Below are 26,331 nucleotides of genomic sequence, written 5' to 3'. Positions count from 1 at the left end.
ATCAGACAAAAGCTTGATAACTAGGATCTATAGAGAACTCAAATTAATCCACATGAAAAAAGCCAACAATTCCATATATCAATGGGCAAGAGAGATGAACAGAACCTTCTCTAAAGAGCACAGATAAATGGCTAACAAACATATGAAAAAACACTCATCATCCCTAATTATTAGAGAAATGCAAATCAAAACCACACTGAGATATCATCTAACCTCAGCAAGAATGGCCCACATCACAAAAATCTCAAAACTACAGATGCTGGCATGGATGTGGAGAGAAAGGAACATTTTTACACTGCCAGTGGGACTGGAAACTAATACAACCTTTTTTGGAAGAAAGTATGGAGAAATCTCAAAGAACTCAAGCTAGACCTCCCATTTGATCCTGCAATCCCATTACTGGGCATCTATCCAGAAGGAAAAAAAATCCTTTTACCACAGGGACATGTGCACTAGACTGTTTATCTCAGCACAATTTACAATTGCCAAAATGTGGAAACAGCCTAAATGTCCACCAATCCAGAAATGGGTTAACAATTTGTGTTATATGTATACCATGGAATACTATTCAGCCATTAAAAAGATGGAGACTTTACATTCTTTGTATTAACCTGTATGGAAGTGGAACACATTATTCTTAGTAAAGCATCACAAGAATGGAGAAGCATAAATCCTATGTACTCAATTTCAATATAAGGACAGTTAATGACCTAGTACATGGTGGGGGATGGGGTAAGGGGAGAACACAGAGAGAATGGGAAGGAGGGATGAGGGTGGGCGTCTCAGTGTGTGACACACCTTTTGGGGGCAAGACACAATTATAAGAGGTACTTTACCTAACAAATGCAATCAGTGTAACCTGGTTTCTTATGCCCTCAATGAATCCCCAACAATTAAAAAAAAGAAAAGAAAAGTAAAACCAAAAAAAAAAAAACCATGAAATAATAGCAAAGATAACAAATCGTGTGGTATGAAAATAAGTGCTTGTCTTCTTAGAAAGACTTTATGGAAAAATGGTATTGAAACTGGACCTTGCTGGGTAAAACTTAAATAAGCGGCATGGAGATGGGTGCACTACAGAGGATACGATGAAGGTAAACAGCCTCAAATTGGGAAGTAACTTGACATACTCCTAGGGCTTTACCAGAATGGCAAAGACATACTGGAGAAGAATAAAAAACTGTTGGCAAATCGTAATAGCTTTTATACCATGTGTTCAATGAAAGTCAATAAAAGCTTTTTTTATTCTGTTGAATCTTGATTTCTAGATTCAATGTTTCATTTAGTAAAGAGATGTTATATATAAAAATATGCAAACTAGTGGCATAAAATAAATGAAAAGAGTTACACCATAGGTTGTATTTTCTTAGCATACAACTTTGCATGCTAGAAAACGTTTGAACAAACATTTGTATGTAGTGCTTGTTACATAACAGGAATTATTCTGGTATCTTCACATATATTAACTCATTCAATCCTCAGAGCAACATCATGAAGTAAATGTTAGTATTACCACCACGTGAGCAAGCAATGCGCAGGCAGGGATATAGTAGTCAGTCCAAGCAAAGTTTGAACATGGGCAGTCTGATTCCAGGCATATATATTTGGGGGGGGGTAATTTTCTTTGTGTAATTCAACATGTTCCTTCATAAAAAAAAATAGTAACACTTCGTTGTTGTATTTATATGAGAATTGAATTGAACACACACAGAGTTTATACCTTTCTAATAATTACACCCTGATGTGACTTATTTTACTCTCTAATGTCACCAGACAATAGTTACATTATTCCAAAAAGATTAAAAGAATGGGAAATTTACAGTCTTACACATAGGCCAAAAATCTTATTACTAAAGTTATTGTAGGCCGGTGCCTATGGCTCAAAGGAGTAGGGTGCCAGCCCCATATAACAGAGGTGGCAGGTTCAAACCCAGCCCCAGCCAAAAACTGCCAAAAAAAAAAAAAAAGTAGTCGTTGTATTAAAATCAAAGTCTTTTTTTACTGATGCATTGTACATAGAGATCTAAAATTTCTTACAAATATATTCTATTTACTCCTTAAAATGCCTGTTGTTGGTAAGTATTCCTGTCGTACAGATGGGATGACCAAGGATATGAAATTGCTTCCCTTGGATCACATGGCAAGCCACCAACAGAACAAAGACGGAAGTAATAAAGTAATAGTAGTTACAGGCCTGATGATGCCGAATGAAGGGGTTTCCTATCCATGGTGTTTAGGGAAAATCCTCAGAATCCCAAGTTTCAGCATCTGTTTCTTCTTTATAAGTTGCCCGTTGTTCTGGCTGTAAGCTGTGTGAAACGCCGCATTTGTGTACTTCTGCTTCTGTTGGTTCCCATCTCCTCTTAATGAATTTTGTCAGCCCTTATGCAAATTTTTAAAGTCATCATCATCGTATTCTTTCATCTGATTATTTCAGGGAAGTCATTCACTGAAGACCTTCTCTCCAGCAGTAATTTCCTTCCTTTTATGCAGTGTCGTTTATTTTTATGTAGTTTTTATGATTTATTTTCTGTAGACTAATAACTGGTTCCCCTATCTGGCTAAACTTTTGTAATTCTCCCTATTTACTTACACTCTCTCTTCACATATCCATGTGTTTCTTTCATTTTGTTCTCCAAATCTTTGCTTCTTGCTCTGCCTTACTTTTATCATTCTTGTTTCTTGTGATTGGATACACACACACTCATGTACACACGTGCGCCCACACACACATACACACGTTCTGTTTCTATGTGATGGAACTATTCTAATAAACAATCCACAGTCCCTGTATTTTTAGAAAGGGATCCTTCACGTAGGTGGAAAAAAAGCTCAAAAACAGTTATCATAACTAAAGTTTGCTTTTTTAATCTTAGTTTATACCAGTAAATTTCCACTTTTACCCTACAGCTGCTTTAAACTGTGAGCCATCATTCTTTTGAGTGACAGGTATGACTAACTGTGAGAACTCACCTATCTGCTCTGTTAGCCTCAACATCATGCTATTAAAAATCTATGGAGTTTTCAGCTGGGCATGGTGGTTCATGCCTATAATCCCAGCACCTTGGGAGGCCAAGGTGGGAGGATCACTGGAAGCCAGGAGTTCAAGACCAGCCTAGGCAACATAGCAAGACCAAGTCTCTACAAAAAATAAAAGTAAAATCTATGGAGGTTTGGAGAATAAGCCCACATTAGAATGAATCTGGCTGTAGAGTTTGTAAGTGTGGGGTTCTTAAGTGTGTTTTTACCACTCCAAAGTCACTTTGAATGGCCTTCTTGGCCTTATCTATGTTATATCTCTAGGCCTACCAATTTCCTCAGACTTCTGGACTGAGATCGAAAGATGCGTTTTCAAGAGCAATAGTATGGTATAACCCAGCCAGCTAAGCTGATATTCCTCCTGTCTTGGTGTTAATGCTATCTCACTGAGCTTGAGCAAGTTGCTTAGCTTCTATGTATCAATTTTTAATCTCTAAGGCAGAAATAATATTAGTAGCTTTCCCAATGGGCTTGCCATAGGAGAGCAAAAGCAGAGAACAATCCATTGAAATGATACTCAAGCTTTCCGAGGCTGGAGCAATAGTGCATAAGGCTAAAGCCTAAAATTCTAAAATTTATTTTCTTATAATAATATGCCTGGTAAATATGGGTAGGGGTATTATATATGGGGTAAATATACCCCAAATAAACAAAATGCAGAGGGGAGCAGCTAGAGAAAAAAGGGTTTTAAGTCTATAGTTTATTGTTGTTAAAATTAGAAATTAAACCTGGCCTTGTACATCCTGATCAAAATTCTTACTATGAAAAAACACTGCCTCATGAAAGATACCCTTAAAATATTCAAAGAACTGCTGTCACCATCCTCCTTTCTTTGATAGATGTTATAGAAGCTTTTCTTTTGTTAACCGTTTGTGTCCATGGGAAACTATGATTTTTGTTCATGGTTTCTACCTGAAAATTGAAAATAATACTTCTGTATTGGATGTTTTACCAAAGGAGTGTTCCATAGAGAATGAAGTTCAAAGATAACTAAAGCGATCACCATGGCCTACTCATTTCTGTATACTAAAACTCTATGCAACATACATTTCAACAGTTGACATATGCCTACCTGAACTTTCTTCTGGGAGAAATTCAAATGAATACATGTTTTCTAACTTCGTCCCATATCAAAATCATAATGCTAAGAATTGCAGCAAACAGCACATGATCCTTGACCTCAAACAGTCCACTGCAGAAGCCTGTAATCTAATTCTGAAACCACACTTGTCCTTATATAAAAACTGAAAGCACCAGAGATAGCCTCAGAAAAGTAGACTAAGGCATCAAGTATTTTTACCATACAGGGATTTGAACAGTCATCAAGAAAAACTCTATACTATCATTCACCTGTTGTTATTATTGCTATGAAAACCTTTGAAAAGGCAAAAACACCTTATTTTACTCAGCCTGTATTTGGGCCAGTGATTCTTTTAGGTTTCAGAAGTTTCCATGTTCTGGAGCAGCACCTTTTTGATAAACTATAATCATTGAAGTGTTCTGTTTCTCATTTGTCTTCTGATCCTCAGAGAGAAAGGCAAGGTATCTCTCTGAGGAGACATTACCAACAGAGTTAATGTAAGAAATAGCCTCCTTTTTATGAAATTAATTTGGCATTATTTTTGAGGTGTGCAACTTCTTGGCAACTGCTTTGGTTTAAAACTCTATGAGATTTGGGAAAAGCACGCTTCAGAATGTTTAATTCAGTAATACAAAAGGCACTAATGAAATATGCATGTATGAATTTTATATCATATTAGTTCCCTCTTTCTTGAAATCTGAATAAAAGCCAAACATCTGGATTATGTTTGAAAAGCCTGAATTTCCAATTTTCAGAGAGATCCAGTCTATTTTGACACTGCACACTTAGCCTTAACATTTACAGTGTGCTATTAACATTACTTGCAATTGTAGAAAAAAAGTCCAGATTTAAACAAACTTGGTGCCTCCTAATGCTAAAAATATATCTATATTTGAAATGGCTGCTGCTGCACAGCCATACACACCATAGTTTAGGCTTCATCAGCATTTTCATTATAAGCTGGCATTGAACAGGCCTGTAACTCAGCTATACAGATATATGGTAAGCTTTGATATATAAATTCTTCTATGATTGTGTATTAAAACAACAGACAGCGATTCACCTATCAGTGTGAGAAACTATTCATTGACTCAGGGTTTTCTGAAGGTCTCAAATATTCAAGATATTCCATGGTCAACCAAAGAAGACAGCTATCCTCCTTTGGAAGTGTATTGTTTAAATTTGCAGGACAAATAAGATTTCTATTTTTATAGATAGTTGAGTAGAGTTGGGCAGCTAGACAGAAGGCAAGTAGATATTTTTGGTCATAGTCTAGGGGTGTAAATATGGATATCAATATCATAGTTAATTTAGGACATAGCTGGTCAATCAAGCTTTAGGTGGTGAGGCAAAAAGTACTATGTTTGCACAAGAGGTCAAGGAAGACAGAAAAATGTGACTGTTGTGTTTGAAGTTTGCATGATAGTCATCCTTCAGGTGACTTTACTACACTTACATTTTTACTGGATTTCTTATAGCATACATTAAGTAAATTTGTCCTTTTGTTACACATAGAGAACAGCTAAAATCAAGGATATTTCTTTTCTCTTTTTCTTCTTCTTTTGCATATTAAAAAACCCATTAAATTATAAATTAGATAGTAGTGTTGAGCATAGTGGAGTGTGTTTGTAGCCCTGGGTGTTCAGAAGGCTAGAGCAGGTGTATGGCTTGAGCTCAGAAGTGAGAGGCTACAATTTACAAAGATCACACCTGTTAATGACCACTGCACTCTAGCCTGGCAACTTACAGAGACCATCATCTCTTTAAAAAATTATATAGTAGTGCCCAATTAAAAAAAGCTGTAGTTGAAGGTGTTCATTTAGATTGGGAGGTGAAAAAGAAAAAAAAGATACTTTTATATTTTTTAAATTAACCATTATTTTATATTCGACAATATTATCTATACCTATACAGTTTTTCTTTTTTCTTGAAACAGAGTCTCACTTTGTCACCCTTGATAGAGTGCCATGGTGTCATAGCTCACAGCAACCTCCAACTCTTGGGAGATTCTCTTGCCTCAGCCTCTCAAGTAGTTGGGACTATAGCCACAACACCCTGCTATTTTTAGAGATGGGGTCTCGCTCTGGCTCAGGCTGGTCTCAAACTTGTGGGTTCAGGCGATCCACCTGCCTAGACCTCCCAGGAGCTAGGATTATAGGTCTGAGCCATCTTGCCTGGCCTTAGAAATGATACTTTTAAATTGGAAAGTCTCTTGAAGGAGAAAACTGAGTTTCATTACATTAATTGCTACTCCTCAAGTCTTTTTACCACCTTACATTGCAAACTCTAATAGATATTACATAATTGCATAACTGTTTGTACTGTATGCTGATATGACAACAGCTCTGATATGGTGCCTCATAATGAAACAGTAATCCGAATAGTCATGGTGTGATCCACATCATCACTGAAGCGCATTGGAATATGCAGAAAACCCACTGGGATGTGTAGATTTTTGACATAATAAAGTGCAGCCATGAAGTTTCATAGCATGGACAAGAGCCATTATGCCCATGCTGCTGTCGTTAGGGGTTATAACCACTTCTTAGATTCTGTTGGAGGAAGGTCTGTATTGATAGAAGGAAATTTTTTTTTTATTAAGTCACATATACATAGATCATGAATATAATGGAAGGAAATTTTTGAGTGCATTTGTGAAGTTTATGTCATTAAAAAAAATCTATAAGAAAGACCTTGTTGAAGGGTCCTAATCACAAAAATCCTATAATAGAAGTCTCCTATATTTATCAAGTAGCTTGGTGCCTGTAGCTCAGCGTCTAGGGCGCCAGCCACATATACTGGAGTTGGTGAGTTTAAACCCAGCCCCAGCCTGCTAAACAACAATGACAACTGCAACCAAAAAATAGCTGGGCATTGTGGCAGGTGCCTGTAGTCCCAGCTACTTGGGAGGCTGAGGCAAGAGAATCACTTAAGCCCAAGAGTTGGAGGCTACTGTGAGCTGTGATGCCACAGCACTCTACCCAGGGTGACATAGTGAAACTCTGTCTTAATATATATACCAAGTAAAAAGACTTGAAAGATTTCATTCAGTCTTAAAATCCAATGAGATGCCTCTCTGAAGTAGGGTGGACTGAAGATGGTTTCAGAATTTTTAGTTTGCCTTGTCCTGCTTTTGGTTCTCCACGTCCTGTCTCTTTGGTTTCACAGCTCACATTGTATATGGTTGTGTCTTGGCGTCATTGTTTTTCTCTCCGGTCTTTCTGCATGTGGGTTTATATCTGAATCTTATTCCAGCAAGTGATAACTTTTTCTTAACTTGCTGTTTTTCAATGTTGGCATTTCTTCTAAATACTATAATGTGATTGTTATTGTTGATCCTATGAAGCTGGCCCAAGAAAGCTCAACTTTCTAAAACAAAGAGGAACTTTAGACTTTGTCTTCCAGGCCAATTGTCATTCAGTACCTCATTATCCCATGAAATATCCCAGCCAGGTAGACTTCTGGTTTCTGCCTGAATACCTCTGGAGTTCCTATTTAAACCTGGCCTTTGATTATCAGCCTGACTTCTGAGGTAAAGTGCAACAAATTTGTATTTTCTATATAAAAGTCCTCTAAATATTCAAAATCTGCTGAGGTTTCTTTCTGCTCTTGTCTCACCTCTCTTGTTTGCCCCTTGCCTGAATACCTCTAACTCCCTCAACAGCTGGACACATGAGGAAGTATTGAATGTTCTCCCCTCCTTGAGTGTATCTCATTGGACATTTAATATGTTTTCTAGTTCCTTCCAGAAAATGGGACCTAAGCAGAATCAGAAATGCAGATTTGGGCCTAGTCAATCACAGTCAAGTTAATTTATCTATTATTACCTAAGAAGCTAGGACTATAGGTGAATGACAACACACCCAGCTAATTAAAAAAAAATTTTTTTTTTTTTGAGATATGATTTTGCTACGTTGTCCAGGCTTGTCTTAAACTTCTGGCCTGAAATACTCTTCCCACTTTGGCCTCCCAAAGTGCTGGGATTATATAGATCTGAGCCACTGCGCCCAGTCTATTTCCTTTTTTTATATCTACCTTCCATTGTTTGTTGATTCATATTGAACTCAAAGGCAATTGAAGCCTAGTTACCTCCATTTTTTATGCAGTTTTAACATTTTTATCCTTTTGGAGGGAAGCATGGGGTAGGGTGGGGTGGGGTGGTTATTAGCTATGTCAGGCTTGATGTTTGTCACTTCTCCTTCTTAGATTTAAACCATTATGTCAAGCTATTTCATTCCTTTTAGAGTCTATTATCATCTGAAATAGACATTGTGAAGCAGTTGTCAGCAGATTCAGATCCAAATTAGAGACAGTTTGACCTGTGTAGTATTAAAACATTTTAATGGAACAAATACAAATTATGAGATTTTGTATGAAAACATGTTTTGAGGGCTTCTCTTAAAAGAATACCTGGCCATACTGACTCCATATTGAAGCCATATTCCCATATGGGAAAAGTTGCCACCTTTATGGGGGAATATGCTTTCCCATCCTCTGCAGTTCACATGGCTGTCTCCTCACTGGGATTAGATGTTAGTAATAATCATATGTATGCATTTTTTATCTTTTAGTAGAGAAAATAATTCTCTTTTGCCATGATGCTAGTGATGTTTAGAACATGAAGGAGAGAAGAAGACTTGTCCTTGCCCCACTCAACTCCTTCATATCACCAGCCTGGTAGTGGGGTGTTGGAGCCGGCTAATAAATACAGGCTTGTGAGGAATTTTGGCAGTAGTCACAACCATTAGTAGATTGGAATCAGCCATGGTGGGAGTGTTTACACCTGGGAAATCAGCAAACACTACAAATTAGGGATTTTTCCTTTTGTTTGTCTTCCTTTTTATCCCCAGAGATCTTGTTCCCTATTATACCACTATCTTTAGGTATATGAGTTTATGATCTCTAATCTAAAATATTTCTTGCTCTTTATTGATCAATGAAATTAGTATAATCTGGCAATGTGATAGATATATTCATGTTTTTCTTATTTATGTCTTTAATTAAAGTATTGAATAAGTATAGGCCAAAGAAGAAACCTCTGGAATAATATCCATTAATCAGTGATCTTTACATTTGGTTGTTTGACAGTTTCTCACCAAAACTTCCTGTACTTGTATGTGTCTAAATGATTGCATCCATCTGCTCAATTTATGCTTATGAAAATCTAATGGAACTACATACACCTGATCCAGGAATTTACATCCTTGCTGTAGGGATTTCAGTCATTAGATTTGGGGTGTATGTTCTTAGCAATTTAATTATGTTTAAAATCTGGTTAGTAGTGTAGTAAATAACTGGTATTGCTACAAAATTGCATTGAGAAGGTAATAGGATTGAATTTCTACACAAGTTGACACTCAATTAAAATTTCCATATATCCAGTGAGTTAGCCAGTTCTTGGCTGGGGAGCTGGAGCAAAGCCTTTTCTACTAAGCCGATCACTTCAAAACAGGCAAAATTTATAATAGAATCAAATCAGGACTAAATGCATCAACAAAAAGTGTAGTTTGGCTTATCAAATACAGAGCAAAAGCAAGAAATAGACTCGAGAGTACACGGGATAGTTCTTCCTTAAATTTCTTTATTTTTTATTGACACTGGAGGAAAAAATAGCACATTAAAACCTCCTTACTGAATTAGTATCCTAAACCAATAGATCCATGGGGCTTGTTCAGCTAAAAGCCACAACAGACTTTGTAATGCAATGATGTAATCTTGGCTTTGTGTCATTTATATTCAACCTAAAAAAAAAAAAAGAAAAAAAAAAACAATTTTCCTGAATAGACAGGCTGACAACAATATTGTTCAGTGTGGGTTTTTATTTGGATTCTTTCCAAACGGTTCACATGCCTTCACAGTAACACATCATGCCTGCTTATGTTTTTTTTTTTGCCTGAATTCTAAACTTTTCCCCTTTTACTAGCTTTCTATTTTTCTTTTAAGGTCTCAGTTATGTTTGTAAAACTAACCAGCTCCACCACAAAATTAGGATGTATCTTGCAGAGAGCATTCATTTTACTTTTTGCATATTTTTCCCGAGGTCATGTCAAGGTTAGTTTGAATTCCATCCTACATTAAGACTTCTTTCACAGCTATTTAGCTCGGCAGCTTACTCCCCGCTGGGGTCTGCCCCTTGGGCACGTCAAAGCTTCAGACCTGACAAATCACACACAGATGAAGCTGTATAGTTTTTTAAACAGTTTCATCAGTAACTTTTTTTTTCTTTTCCACTATCCTCCTTCATGTTAAGGTTTTTTTTTTCTCTGAATGATCATTTCAGGAATGTTGATTTCTGTTGGAGACCGTTTGTTTTTACATCAGGGTTGCAGACTAGCAATATCATCTCTTTTATAGTAAAGGATATTAACAGCCTTCTGGTTGTCAAGACCGAAGACCTACATCCCACAGACCATTCCTCACTAGTCTAACTGAAATTGCATTATTAAAATAATTTTGTAGCAGGAAGCTTAGTGTTGGAAAGGTAGCTGTACCAGAGTTTACTGGAATCTGAAAAGTGTCAACCATAAAAATGCATCCAGTGTATAAGTATTAGGAGTTGAGCCTGGAAATGTTTCTTAAATGGTTAGCAATATGCTTTTATCAGTATTTTAGCAAATTGTGAAACTAATGGTACAACTCCATTTCCTGTTTAATTGATGAAGTTAAAGTGCTTGGTTGCTAATGAGTGTATTAGCAAACAATGTCCCCTTTACAGGCTTAAGTAGATCTGGAATTTTAAAAAGCAGCTTACTGTCCTTATTTTTATTGGATGAAAAATATTGACTGCCACAAAATTGCTAGATCAACTGAAGAAATCGTGTAATTATTGCTGTACAGTCATTTTGGCAATGTCAAAGGACCAGATTATAGTTTTCTAGTTCTCACACTAGAAAATTGTTTGTTTGTTTGTTCTTTTATGAACCATTGGGTTTTCATTATATTTTCATCCAGGACAAACAACACCTGAAGATCTTAACTGCAAGCTAAGCAGAAAACTTAGAAGTGAGGGAAAAAATAATATTTGAATGATTCTCCTCTCCTCGGTCCTTCTTTCTAGTTTGCTCCACATGAAAGTACCCAGTGAAGGGTTCTATAAAAGGTTGCTTGGTTGAAACCAATTAAAGACAGGTCTAAATAGAAAAAGAAAAGAAAAGGGGATCAAAGGAATTACATTAGGTGTGTCAAGACATCGTTTGGGGACATTTCATTTAATTTTTGTAATTCCAAGAAAATGCTAAATTCTAAAAATGTGCATTTGGAGCCACAGTTCCTTATTTGTGTTATTTTTACGATCAGATACATGTCCGTAGGCAAACATCGCGCAGAAATCATTCCGGTATTGGCGCATTAACACATTGTGGTGAAAAGAGAGGCTGTGCTTTTCACGCAGTGCATTTCAGTCTTCAATTAACGTGAAAGCACTACAATGCCTATGCAACTTCTCTTGCCTAGTGGTGCACCATTTATCATTGCAGTTTTACATTGACCTTGACACCCACTTCATTAGAATAAAGATTGTCTACCATTTAGGTTACATTGTTCCTCTGCACAGAGACCCCATGCAAATTTCTGTTCAGATAGAAGAGCTGCGAGGCTGTCAGAGGTCATCTGCATTAAATGATTGCAGCTATTTTCCAACTGCTTCTTTTCATTCTACTCAATTCAGGCTAGGAGGATCAATCAAGTCCTCTGCCTGAAACAGTGGGACTGCTGGGAATATAACTGTTTTTGGTAGTAGTGTATATGCCCTAAACAGTATTAAATATTTAATATAAACTCATTAAAGGCTATGCAAAAGCTTCAGAAAGATATCAAATTTATAGAAATATTTAAGGGGCTAGAGAACCTTTTAAAAAAAGTAAACAGAATAATAATGATCAATTTTATAATTTTACAGGATGTGATCACACTAGTTCTTAAACTTAGTGAATCTTGCCTAGAAGAGACTTTTTTCTCACCCCTAAACCGAGTAGTGAGGGAAGAAGACAGGTGGACTTAATGTTCTTATGCAATATTTTATATTCAATTGACATGAAAAGTTTTCAGTTATTGATGTTTTTATTTTTGTTCCATAACAATGAGTTCTGCTCTGGCTATATTTATTATAAAAGGCTTAGATATTTGTTATGGAAAAGAAATGATTGGAGAAATAAGTTGCCAGGTCTCCTACTTAAGTTCTCCGAGTGATATAATTGGAATTAAATTATTAATGGGAGATACTTTAAAAAAGATTGTTTTATGATCTTCTATTAGGGAATTTGCAATTCATTTTAATATTTGTAGTTTGATTTATATTAAAGATAATGCAATCTATGTCCAATTAACAATACATGGCCAATGTAATGTGATTTCCAGATCATGCAAATGGAATAAGCTAGAAGAGGGGGGAAAACTCAATTCTTAACCTCAGATGTAATTTGCTGTGCGAGTTCTGGCAATTTTAAATGACATTGCACTTTTTAATTTTTCCAAAGGCTCAGCAGCAAATTTATCCCAATCAAGAAAGCCTATTATTAATTTACAAGGACAATTGTAGGAGTCTTTATACTTTCTCTGTGCAATTACTCACCATAAATTCTAATGGTAAAATATAAGGAGTTTGCAAGATATGGCGACTATTATTTGTCTTGGGCTCGAACCCTCTTCTTTAGTTTGGAACATCTTCTCAAAGCATTGGTGATCCTGACTCCATGTGACACACCGTATGCAAGGTGAGATGCTAGACACTGGTCTGAAAAAGGGGGCAGCACAAGAGCTGCTGCAAAGGTAACACTGGCCTCTAGCAGATCCTGCACTCTGCATGTACAGCTGAGCTGTGGATCCTGGACTTCTATATAAAAAGACTCTTTGTTTACCACTGAATGGCATTAGGCATGGACTTGCTGAGGGGCCACCATGAAGCCTCAAATGAGGAGGGCAAACACTAGCCAGAAAACATGTGAGAGTCATAGACAGACACATCCCGGCATTTTTGTACAAAAATGCACATTTTTCACACATAATTTTGCCAGTAGTTTGGTATTTTTGTGTGTTTCTAACATGTGCTTTCTTATTGATAGACTGAGATATATTTTATATTTCTCAGTGTATTTTATCTCTCTCCCTATCTATCATGTATGTTTGGAGAAGGGGATCTTGCTGGATATGCAGGTGTTTGTGGTATTAATTTACACCTGAAAAGATATTTAAATGTGTCATTCTAATAAATAGCTCCTTTTCTTTTTTCAACTCATCTCACTGTAAAGTCACCTGAAGCCCAGTTAAAGTAATATAAGATGTGAATACTCAAACCCTGATGACACAGAATCCGACAGCCCTATTCTGATAATCAAGAAAATTCTTTAGTTAATTCTTGTGTTTCTCATAGCCAAAGCTTCACTCTTCGTTCAGTAATGTCTGGTCTCTTTTCAGCATAACCAACAGAAGCACCATACAAAAGTCTTACAATGGATGTCTTAATCTCTCTGTGTGCTTGTAGAGCATTATTTTGAATTCCATCATGCTGCCTTTTTTCTTCCCTCTTCTGAAGTTTTATTACAACAGCAGAATTCCCAGGGAGCTTTGGGGGCACGGTTCACATAATATAGCCCTGAAGTTTTGCTTAGGTGGAAGCCATCCTCCAATCCCGGCCATCTTTTGATGATCTTTCTATTTCAAAAAGAATCACTGGGTAGAGTCTTATGGCATTAGCTGTATATAGTTTAGTTTTTATTTTTTTATTTACTAGACAGTGAGCATCTACAACCCTTTCATGATGCTTTCTTTCTCTGACCTCACAGTGACAAGGCATCTTGTTCTTTAACATTGAGGGAGGCAGAAAAATGCTTGAGTTGCTCAATGTGTGCCTTCTATACCAGTTTCAAAATGGCTTATTCTTCTGGTTTCCATGGTGACAATTAACACTGTTTCAAGGCATTGTTCCAGTCTCCATTTGGGCAGAATTTTCGGTGTGATTTTTAACAACAACAACAACAAAAAAAAAGGTTTTAGGGGGGGAAGAAAGCCGTTAGCATAACTGTCAAAAAAGTTATCTCAATCAAGTCTTCATGCATTTCTAAGTATATTTATTTCAGAAATCCTTGTTTTTACTGGCTTTGTTTTATAATTTGGTTTTAACCTTTGTGCTTTTAAAAAGTAAGCACTCATTCAGAATTTTCTAAAAACTTCAATTCTTACTTAAAACAGTGAGGTAGTGTTTGTGGTTGTTTTTAACTCTTTTCTTTTTTTTAGGTTTTCTTTATATTTATACACACACAGGAGTGGTATTTAGAATAGTAGTGGCCTGTGTCTTTAATTTGGATCATTCACATATCTATTAGGAGGCTTCATTAGTCAAAATTGAATTGGCCAAGCAAATACACTTAATAATGTAAATATGCCCTTTCAAGAGAGTATATTTTATTTTTGACTAGACAGAGAGACCCACAGCAGGTGCTGTGGGGAAATTAAATGCAGGATGCTTATTTACCTTAGCTCTTAAGAAAAGCCGTCTGACTTTAACTTTGCTAATCTCATTTTTGGCTATTGAAGAGTAGTCTATATCATAACATCCCCAGACTACAGGACACAATGGGGCAGCCTCTGCTCACTTACTGCTGTGGGTGGAATGAATATGAAGATTAAATTATCTTTTCACCACAGGATAAAGTAGCCCTTCTTGATAGGATGACCGAGAACTGATAGAGCTGGCAGTTGATTCTCCCCGTCTCGTGCTTCTGAAAAGATGTTAGAGAGAGAAGAGCAAAAATATAACCCTCCTGGCAGTATTGCACATACAGCTTGAGGCCCTGAATCATATCAGATTCAACCTTCAGAGTGCTTCAAAAATTAATATAAATATTTTCACCTTAAATTACAGGCAATTTTAGTACATTTTATTCACATACCCGTACATCTAACCATTAACTGGATTCTCTTAGCTTTTATAGTTTGGTGGCATTGTCCATCAATCACGTCTTTTTCACCAGGCTGTTTATACAGTAGGCTGCATGGTCACAAAGGCAGAGAACATCCAGAAAAACAAAGGATTTTTTTAAAATATAATAACCTGTTATAATAACTATTGCAGTGACTTTCTAACACCGTATTTCACAGAGAAAAGTGTTTTATTACATCTAAAATTAAATTAGTTGCTTTTTATATTTTTATTTTTACAAAACTGTCATTTTAATGGAGGACACTTAAACAGTTCTTGGTTTTGGCTAATTTGCTACGTAAGAGGTGTTCCAAGTTGGTGTAAAGATAGGGGACAAGCTTGTCACAAGTTAAAGTGGTCACTGGTAGAGGCCACTCCCAGGTGCCACAGCCAGAGGACTCCCTGTTTTGATTAATACACTTGGCATAAGTAAAAGACTTGAATGGGATTCTTCTGCCTGTCTGAAATGCTGGTTCCCCAATATTATGTCTCAGGCTTAAAAATTAATTATGTAAATCTTTGTCAGCTACATCATTCTAGATGGGAATCTGATTATATAAAGCAGATTGCTCTCTCCTCCAATCATCACTTTGACAAGTAAAACACTATCTAGGTTTCTAGAATACTTGTTGAGTATCAAGTCCAGAAAACTCAAGTGGACAGTGTTATTTTTTTATGTGTTGGAATAATGTGGTCCTGGTAATTGCCTGCCATTAGAAAATGCAATCAGAATTTCTCATGTATCACAGGCCAAATTCTAAAAGCGCTCTAAAGCAACCCTTGATTTTCTTCACTATGCATATTCATGTAATTTTGGATTCTCTGACACCATGATCAACATTCATTAATAATATGAAATGCTTTAAATCACCTCATTTAAAACATTTTGTTCTGTGATCCACAAATGACTAACATTTGGAGAAGTTTACATAATACAAATGATGTGCATGTTTAGTGTAAATGAAAGATTAAAATATGAAACTAAAAGTATGCAAACATATGCAAGCAAATGCTGAAGATCTATTAACCGAAACAGTGATTTCACACCTTCTTTTCCTTTAAGCTGCTTCCAATTGTAGTTTAGTTTGGAATCTTATATAATACCATGCTTTCAAGGTGAATAAAATTACCCAGTGCTTGGGCATGTTTAAACTTGCTTAGTTGCTGCTTTCACCAGACAAAAGTTTTCATTAAATCTGATAGGGGTGCTTACTTATCTTGGGTCAACCTTGCTTATTTAGGGCAAAGGAACAATGCTACCACAGAACTCCATGACCTACCTTTGGTATCACAAAGAAGGAAGTTTAGAATTGCCATTACATTTTGGAAATGGGCTAAAAATGTAAAATGCATTTCACTTTTTAACCAGAATCTAGCTTTTTCAGTTCAGAGGTGTTTTAGCATGTGAATTTAAAAAATACAACCACAGTCATTTATAACCCTCCATAATGTAAGACTAACTGTGAAATTATCCAAATAGAGTTATTTAAAGAGAATCACCATAGTAACTGTCATATTAAATAGCGTTACATTATCACCAGCAAAACATCTTTTAGGAGAAGCTCACTTGGCAGTTTGTTTGAATACAGTGTATTTTGGGGAGGAAGGTTCTATAATCAATTGTGATGTTTGGGGACATTTTGCGGTAATCCCTAAAGAAGCATAGATTTGATACCATTCCTAAAACGCTAGTTTTCTTTTTTAATCTCTGTATGTTCCTTTTCTCTAAGGCCACATAGAATCTTTAAGTACAAGAAAAATGAAAACAAAACGTTAGCTGAGAATCCAGAGCACGTTTGGGATAAGGAAGACATCATATAATCCTTATGGATAATTTTATTTCTACCTCTTTGAGACTAGTCCTTTAAGGCAGTTGAGCCAAAAGATGACCCAAATTAACTGTAATATCAAATTTGCCTACACCAAGTATTTTCCCATTTGGAGTATTTTAAATTAAAGATCAGATGTGTGTGTAAACTTCAGTTTAAAAAGACAATAAATCTTAATCAACTAAATGTCATCACTTAGATGTTTATGGGTATGTAATGTATATATCTTTAACCATATCAGCAATATTCCTCAACTACTGGAAGTACTTAGGCTTAGCATCCCTGTAAATTTTATTTGGATCCGAAACTTTAATATCAGTACACATCAGGAACTCTGTATTCACAGATTTTCTAAGAACACCTCTCTTCCTAATGATATCTCTTTCTTGCTTTCTGTTTTAGCGATACAATGTGGAAATGTCCATCAGACACCTGAAAAAGACGGAGCTGCTTAGTAAGGTTGAAGCTTTGAAGAAAGGTGGCGTTTTACTACCAAATGATCTCCTTGAAAAAGTGGATTCAATTAATGAAAAATGGGAACTGCTTGGGGTATTTGCATTTTTATTACTGTTTGTAGGTTATGTGTACATTTTTTGCGTAGTGAAGTACTCTATCTGTCTGATTTCTAATTTGAGGCACAAATATCTCTCTCTTTCAATTCACTGCCTACATTTCAAACAAGCTATTCATGCTATTATGGGGAAAACACTGCTTTTCCTTTTCTGTTGATTTTTCTTTTTTATTCTGAGCTTGTCTCCTCTCATATTTTAATAATTTTGGTCCTTTAATACATAAAAAAGTAAGTAAAATATGCCATGTATTATGAGTATGCACCAAGTCAACTATAATACAGTATATCTGATATACACTGACTGTCATACTTGAATGAATGTTAATAGAATTTATTCTGAACGTACATTTAAGAGACATCCACTGTTTAACTATTTACTGTACCCTTAAGATGAAAAGTAGAGCTGTTACTACAGCTTTTAAGTCACAGGAAAGCCACCACAACAAAGATGCAAATTTGCCCCAAATCTGAATTGCAGAATTAAGTCAGCTTGTGTTTGTGCCTCAATTTCCAGCTCACTTTTAACAAAAGCAAAAAAAAAAAAAAAAAAAAGTTTCATGTAATTCATTTCACGCAATGATGGGCTGGGTTTCAGCCAAAGACTGAGATGCAAGAATCTGGCAAAAAGGCTATATAGAGGTTCTGTTACCCAGAGACCAGGATGGCACTGTGCAGGAGACAGTACTGTCCTTTTGTTGGAAGACAGCTGAGAGAAGGGGAAGTTAAACTGTATTTTTTCATCAGCTTCTCTACTAAATTGCCTTCACTTCAAATCAGGGGTAAGCTACATTTGTCAATTACCTAAATGATTAATTACAACAGCTAAGTGTGGGTGGTGTTCGTTATGGAGCATGATTTTGCATGCCTTCCCTTTTTCTGCCTTTAAAAAACATTTTTTTAAAGAAATAATATTCCAAAAATATTTTGAATAGAAAGCTCTCCATGTACCGTAATGACTTGGAAGAATGCCAATATTCTGTTTATGCCATGCTTAATCTAGGTGATTAAAAATCTGCAAGTTTAAGTCTTATGCTTCTCATCTGAATTCACTTTGCAGTTGTGCAAAAGTAACTTAAAATGTTAAAAGTTTTTAATCTAATCTATCGTTACGTTGCTTTTTAATAGCAATTAATGACTTTCACTTTATAATATGATGATTTAAATCAGAACCTCCTAAATTCTACAGAATTCATTGATCTCAGACAGGAGCAATGTGGTTAGTATATCACGTTTTAAAAGGTTATTTACTAAGTAGATAAGAATAACTTTATGTGCTTGATAGATAAAGCGATAGTCTGTTTACAGTGCATTTAAATATATTTATAGCTAATTTGATAAATAATAATCTTTTTAGAAAATTACTTAAAGTATGTGATATATATGGCTTCCTCAACAAAAATTTTGAAGCAGCATCATATTGAAAAAAGAAACAATGTTTAGCTATGTTTTATGAATCGGAGACTAAAAATGGTTGCCATTTTGACAAAATGTTATTCAAATACAACATGCAGGTTTGCAATGATTTGGGGAGACAGTAGGGCAAGGGAAGATTATAACAAAACCTGTGTCACACTAATACCACCAGACATACTGTTTTAATTGGCATGATTACATTTTAATTGGCATGAAAAAAAATTAAAGACAAGGATTTTAACTTCTAACAATGGTAAAATAGAGGGATATGGTTTTTAATATTACTTTCATCTAAGGTGAACAGTGTGGAATGGAAATACATTAGAATGAAATGTCAGTGGTGCGTACAGTTTAATCTGTGAAATTTTGTCCCCTGTGCTGCATATTACTCTGTCTCAATTGCATATTAAACAACCCTATCAAGGCAGGCATTGGCATCTGCTGTGCTGACACAAATTGTGAATTAAATGAAATTGATGTCCTCTGTCGTATATTTATGAAGACGGACCATTCTCTGAAGTATTCTGTTTATGAAGAATTTATGATTGCAAACTGTTCCAGAACAAAAAAGTGGCAATAAATTCCTTTTTGTGACCCTACCCTCCAAGGGCATTGATTTCACCTCCTGCTGCTACTTTTGTTACAGCATAAAAACAATAGCTAAATCTGGATTCCACTGAGGGTCTTCAAATTATCAATATTTGCACCATGAAAATACAAGGGTGTTGCCAAGAAAGGCTATTTTTCTGTTATGCTCTCCTAAAGATACTATTTACAGAACACTACACAGCAGATGAATGTTTGTTGACTTAATTTTATTTGTGTTTTAAAGCTTATTTTTGTAGGTTTAATTCATCATCATAGATTAAATCCTATTGATTCTGGGTGCTTTCCACTAAAAAGAAAAAAAAGAAAAGAGCACTCCCTGTGAATGCCCTGGTGCCATAGTGGTTAATCTAAATAGGCTTGCAGCATAGTGAATTGGAGATTATTTTAAAACATATCTGGTATTAGAAAGTCTAGCATGCAGAAATGCAAAATGAAAAAAATCGTGGGCGTGAACAATTTCCAAGTCAGATAAAATCAACAACAGCATCAAGGAAGCTGCCTTTCCTAAAAGCCCTCAGTCATGTTTTGGAAATTGAACTTCACAAAATTTACCCCCCAAAAAGCATTTTAACTCTCCTTCTACAATCTCCTCTTGGCCTTGTTAGTCTGTTGATCAAACTCAGACTTCTATCTCCTGAACATTTTATGCGGGAATTTTTTTATTGTAAACTCCTGTCGTAATTCAAATGAATTTTATCTGTGGCCATAGTGAACTTTGGGGCCAAATTTCCTTTCTGTTAAAGGAAAGTATGAGCAAATAAGACCTTAAGCACCCACTGAAAGTCAGAACAACACACGCTGTCTGAGAGTTTGAATCCTAAATGGAATAACGAGCTAATCTGAACCAAATCAGTAGCGAGGTGACAGGTACAGCTGGACACTTCCGGATGGCTCTTGTTACCAGCCCAACCATCATGTGTTTTTGGTACCTAAACTAATCTATGTTTGGGGTTTTTTTTTTGCTGTTGTTGTTGGTGGTGGGTTTTTGTTTGTTTGTTTTATCTTTTGTTTTTTAATCTCATGCATTAGAAAACCCTTGGAGAGAAGATCCAGGACGCAATGGCAGGGCACAGTGGGTCGGGTCCACGTGACCTGCTCTCTCCTGAAAGCGGAAGCCTGGTAAGGCAGCTGGAGGTCAGGATCAAAGAACTGAAAGGGTGGCTAAGAGATACAGAGCTTTTCATCTTCAATTCCTGTCTGAGACAAGAAAAGGAAGGAACAATGAATGCTGAGAAACAACTGCAATACTTTAAGGTAATAAAAAAACAATCAAAGTTGATAAAAAGCTCTCTTTATGGTAGGGATGAAATATTTATCAAGTACATAAAGTATTATACCCATGTATCTATGTATCACTGTGCACTTAACTGTTTGCTTAAATTTATAGACACCCTCCACATTTCTTACATGCCAGCGTCTGTGTGTGTATAAAGATGAACATTAAGCATAGTAAAATACACATTGTATAGGGGGAATCTCTGCTGCTTGTGTGTTTTGTAAAGTGATTATTGATGGAGGACTTTGATAAATTAAAGACAGCTCAGCAAACACTAAAGATTACAGGAGACTGTGAAGTACTTTCTAGTATTTTTAACCAAGTTAACTCACCTGTATTTTTAACCAAGTTAAAAAATATCATATCACAAATTCATATAATAAAAGTGTCTGATGTAATGGAAGGCCATTAATGCTAACGAAAGGAAACTTTTTTTTTTTAAATATATGAAGAGTCAACTATTTATGGAGGGAAGAAATAAAGTAAAAGAGGTTCCTACATTATAGTCATATTCCACTGTGGAACATGCCAGCTCTAGCCGTGCAACTGTGTTCACGTTCGTGGGTATGTTCATAAAGAGGTATTTCCCTTGGTTTGTTTCTATTGTTTACACAATATCTGTTTAAAAACAGTTTAACACTCAAACATTTTCCCTTATTGCCTAAGCTAGGCCATGCTGCTTGAACCCTCTAGTAAATGTAATCATTATTTGGATTCTGGCTGGTGTCAGCCTGAGGCTTTGGTGTTGTAGAAGCTGAATTTGGTGATTAAGAAATCTTTAGGATGAAAGGTCTGAACATCATAAAGAGGAAAACCAAGAAGGAGAGAACTTCTTGGGACCAAGCAATCATTTCTTCAAAAAGCCTGCGAGGACCAGGTTTTACTCATCCCACCCTACCCCGCAATCTTTCAGCAATCTGTGTGGTTCACCTTCATTCTGCCCAATAGGCAGGCTCATCTTGCTCACCTGCATAACCCAAGAGATGGCATCCTTAAAGTTAAGACCACAGTACTTCCCAGTAGACTAGCTGTATGACACAGTTATAAACTGCTTTGGTAAAAACCCTCTTCTTTTGCTGTTTAATTGGCAAGACCAAATGGGAAGTTAAATGAAAGTGTCTTACTAAGACAAATGGGTTTTATGGTCTAAATCTAATACCCAGATGATTATTTCATCTCTACTTGTCCCATCCTAACCCTCGTACAGGAAGATGGAGTCTTCAGATATTTGCCTCTTTGTTATTTGAACTTAGCACACACCTTATAAAGCATCTTGACAGTTAGTGGGCTGGATATTGTGAAATATATATATTTTTCTCTATTACATCTTTATTACACCTTTAGTAAACTGGTTAATGGACCTGGCTTTGGGATTAGATCAAATCTTGGCCTAGTTGTGTGAATGCTTGGATGAACCCTTGATGCCTAAATTTCTTCCTTTATTAAAAGGGCTTTCAATAGTGTTTATTTCCCAGGGTTTTGATGAGTTCACATACGTAAATTATTTCTACTATTTGTATTGGTGCATTCATAAGGGATAGAAATCTAACACTGAAAACTCAGAGTTGTTACCTAATGATGATTGTAAATAATATAGAATATTTATTACAACTATTTACCTACCTACCCACATATCTCATATATACATTTTTAAAAACAATGCTTTTATAAATGTGCCATTATTATGGCTGGAACTATGAGTTCTGCATTAATTTTGTTGTTGCTTCCAAAGGACATTTAACTTTATCCTTTGGCTTTGTATGGTGACATCAACATCATTTTTGGGTATTCCATAATACCCATAACAAATTCCTCATAACAAATCTACAAGGAAAAATAGAGACCTTAGAGTAAAAATAGAGAAAATTAGAGACCAAGATACAGAGAGACTGAGGCACTTTAGAGACTGAGGGAAGAGAGAGGACCTGTGTGAGCCGTCTCTAGGCTTCCAGATAATTCCTGTTATAGCTTTTAGTTTTTTGCTAAAGTTGCACCAAACACTTTCTAGCCACCAGAGGAATGGGCACTATACCTAATTTATCATTTACCAAGTATATCTTTGTATCTGAAATTAAGCTCAGAATGTTTTTATTTCAAAAGTACCATAGAGTACCATCATATGACTTTTGCCATTTTATTTCTCTTTTTTAAATTCAGTCTCATTTTTGTTTGCTATTTTATTTCTTTTCTTCAAATATGTTATTTTTTCTTGCAGTATTTTTATGTTTTCAGTATCACTAATCATTAAACTTACTGCTTTCATACCCTACTCTAAATAGCTATTTTTAAAAAATATAATAAAAACAGAGATTCTCCCACCTAAAATTCTCCTACCATAAGCTTCTCTTATCCCACTCTATTTATCTATTTTTAAGTAACATAATAAAAACAGAGAATCTCCTACCCTAAAACATTGAAAATATCTTACACCTCACCATGTGGTTTCCTTTCCCCATCCATCACTTGCATTCTTTGCCTAAGATCCTGAGCCCTGTATTCATTGTGCTTTTTCCTTTTGCAGGAAAGAATATTTTTAATTTTAGTTTTTCTTTAAAAGGTAATCATGCTGTGAATTATCTTTTATTGCTTCCTTTTTTATTAAATATTATAATACTACAATTCATTTATGTTGTTGTATATGGCTGTAATCACTTACTTTGACAACTATGTAATATTCTATTGTGAGTATATATATGGGGCTCATTTAATCCCAATAAAAACCCTATGAGGTTGCTATTAGGATCCTAATTTTGCAGATATGGAAATAGAGGCACAGAGAGGTTAAGTTTTGTGTGTCTAGGGTCACATAGAGTGAGTGGTAGAATTAGGCTTTAAATCCAGGGGGCTATCTGTCTCTAAAGTATAGTCCAGGCATCCTCAAACTATGGCCCGTGGGCCACATGAGGCCCACCTAGGGCATTTATCCAGCCCGCCGGGTGTTTGTGCCGCTGCTACCTGTCCTGCTTAGCAGCTGACTCATCCTGGGGCCCGCAGTCTGGCCCTCCAGTGGTCTGAGGGACAGTGAACTTGGCCCCCTGTTTAAAAAGTTTGAGGACCCCTATCTTTGAAGTACTATGAAAATTGATATTTATTGATGTTTAGTGAGTGCTCTTCTATACCAGGGAACTCAAAGAGAAGAGCAGGTCAACACCAAATTTCGTTCTTTCTTTGTGATAGATTATCAGTCATTATCTTCAGCAATTCAGTAGTAACTTTAGCTACTGAAGTTATTGGAGAGGGTTGTAAAAATATTTGTGAGTCGGCTCAGTGCCTGTGGCTCAAGTGGCTAAGGCGCCAGCCATGTACACCCAAGGTTGCTGGTTTGAATCTAGCTGGGGCCTGCCAAACAACAATCATGGCTGCAACCAAAAAATAGTGGGGTGTTGTGCAGGCGCCTGTGGTTCCAGCTACTTGGGAGGCTGAGGCAAGAGACTAGCTTGAGCCCAGGAGTTGGAGGTTGCTGTGAACTATGATGCCAAAGCACTCTACCCAGGGGGACAGCTTGAGGCTCTGTCTCAAAAAAAAAATATTTGTGAGTTGGTATTTTTTCTTTTTGCATTTTGAAACTTTATCAGTATGAGCTTCTTTGCCATGTGTCATCCATTAACTTCAAACTTTTCATACTTTTAGATATTCTGGAACCCTGATGCTTTTTTTCTTTATGACCTAAAGCAAAAATTCTTTTGTAAAGTTGACCTTAAAGAGTCTGACCAGACATGTTAAGGGGAGCTAGAATGCTAGTACAATTTTTATTGTTTTTAAAGAAAATTTTATTTATGTTTATTAGAAAAAAGATCTTTCTTAGCCAGAATTTTAACTATTTCTGAACTATTTACTCTTAGTGCTTAGTATATGATTAATCAAGTGTTCTGTGTATTACCACATCCATTGGAAGAATGGAAGCAAATATTTGTAATGCAATAATAATGTAATATTTTATACCTTGTTAAATAATTATAATTGGTAGCAAGAATATCCAGAATAAAATTTTTTAACTTGTCAAAAATATAAAGAACAGATGCCCTCTGCCTTTCTAAGTGATAAAACAGCTCAGATAGCAAAGCTATTTAAAAAATCTGCATATGTGGGAAACTCCTTGACTCTTCTTGTGTTCCTGAATGTCTCATCTCATCATTGGTCACATAGAGGAGGACAGGCTTTATCGACAGGGTTTAGTTATGATTCTCCATTTTTTTAAATCTCAGCCTTTAAACAGAACTGAATTTCTTTGTATGACACCAGCAGTAATGATAGACAAACCACAATACACTCTCCAGGAGAACAGAAGGGAGGGTGCTGCATATAGAGATCTACAGAAGATCTACATCGTTCTGCAGATAGTACTGCAATTTCTTCTCAGAGTTTGTTCTAGGATGAGAGAAGGGATCAAGATCTTCAGTTTTCAGAAAAAAAAAAAGAAATTGTGGAATGTTTTCTTTTTCTTTAAGGCATAAAAATGTGATAAATGTGGCAGTAGACATAAGGGAAAGAAAATTTTGTTTGATAAAAAGAATCAAACTTCAGCAAGTGCTAAGAAATGTGAAGGTGTGAACCTAAGAACCCTGGAACAAAAATGCAAAACTGTCAAGGAGTGAACACATTCTGATGAGGAAATATGGGAGAGCTTGGCAGGGATTTAATGAGGCCTGCTGGCAGAGGGCCCCATAGAGCTGTGTGTGTAGGTCCCATATCATTGGCTGGAAAGCACTAATTTTTAATGATAACCCTTCAGAAAGAAAAGAAAATAATTACTTTATCATGGGTTCCTTGTATCTCATAACCAAATTCATTATCCTAAAAACTCAAATTGAGGAGAAATTTTCCCTTACCAGGCTGAAAGAGGCCACAGCACTGACCAGGGCCCAGAATCAGGTCAGGAAGAGCAAGTTTAGATCTGGTCAAGACTTTATCATCAAAAAGCTAAATGGATAGATTAGATTTGGTAATGTTTAATGCCCCGCATTTGCTTAGTAATTTAAATTTTAATAAGCACTTCTATGCATGTTATTATACTTAAAATATGTGCTATATATTTTCATTATATAAGGTGAAAATTATGATCACCTTCTTATGTGTTTTTATTTATTTTTAATAATGAAGAACTTGAGTTGTGGAAAGGCACTATGACTTGTCTGAATCCACACAGCAACCAGTATCAGAGACAGCAAAAACGATCATCCTTGGGTACAAATTATAGTTTTCTCTCATCCTGTCATTCACTGATCTTTCAAATAAATGTTGAAACTTTGTTTTACTCTAAATCAAGAGTCAACAAACGTTTTCTGTAAAGGCCAGATAATATAATGACTATCCCAATTACTCAGCTCTGCTATCATAGAGCAAAAGCAGCCACAGACGATATGTAAATGAATAAATATGGTTCTTTTCAATAAAACTAATTTGCAAAACTATTTACAAAAGCAGGCAGCAGGCTAGTTTTGACCTGCAGGTCATAGTTTCCTGACCCTATTCTAGATTACAAAAATTATTATAAACACAGAAATGGCTACCGTCTTCATCTCTTTTAAGGAAAAGAGACAATGCTAAAATTGCATTAGGAGGACAAAACATTCTTTTAGTAATTATAACAACCACAAT

General features: G+C 35.9%; 1 protein-coding gene across 1 annotated transcript in view; it reads left to right on the top strand.

Annotated features, from left to right (window-relative positions):
- AKAP6 (A-kinase anchoring protein 6) overlaps positions 1 to 26,331 on the top strand; it is a 356,374-nt gene that overhangs the window by 251,166 nt on the left and 78,877 nt on the right. The window contains exons 9-10 of the mRNA XM_023514406.1: positions 17,267 to 17,413; positions 20,487 to 20,711. Of these exons, the coding sequence (XP_023370174.1) occupies positions 17,267 to 17,413; positions 20,487 to 20,711 (372 nt within the window). The remainder of the gene's footprint in view (positions 1 to 17,266; positions 17,414 to 20,486; positions 20,712 to 26,331) is intronic.

Source organism: Otolemur garnettii, unplaced genomic scaffold (genome assembly GCF_000181295.1).
Source record: "Otolemur garnettii isolate 467f Iridium unplaced genomic scaffold, OtoGar3 scaffold00052, whole genome shotgun sequence".
Taxonomy (NCBI): Eukaryota; Metazoa; Chordata; class Mammalia; order Primates; family Galagidae; genus Otolemur; species Otolemur garnettii.
The sequence above is the reverse complement of the archived record's forward strand: the minus strand, read 5'-3'. Positions and strand labels throughout refer to the sequence as shown.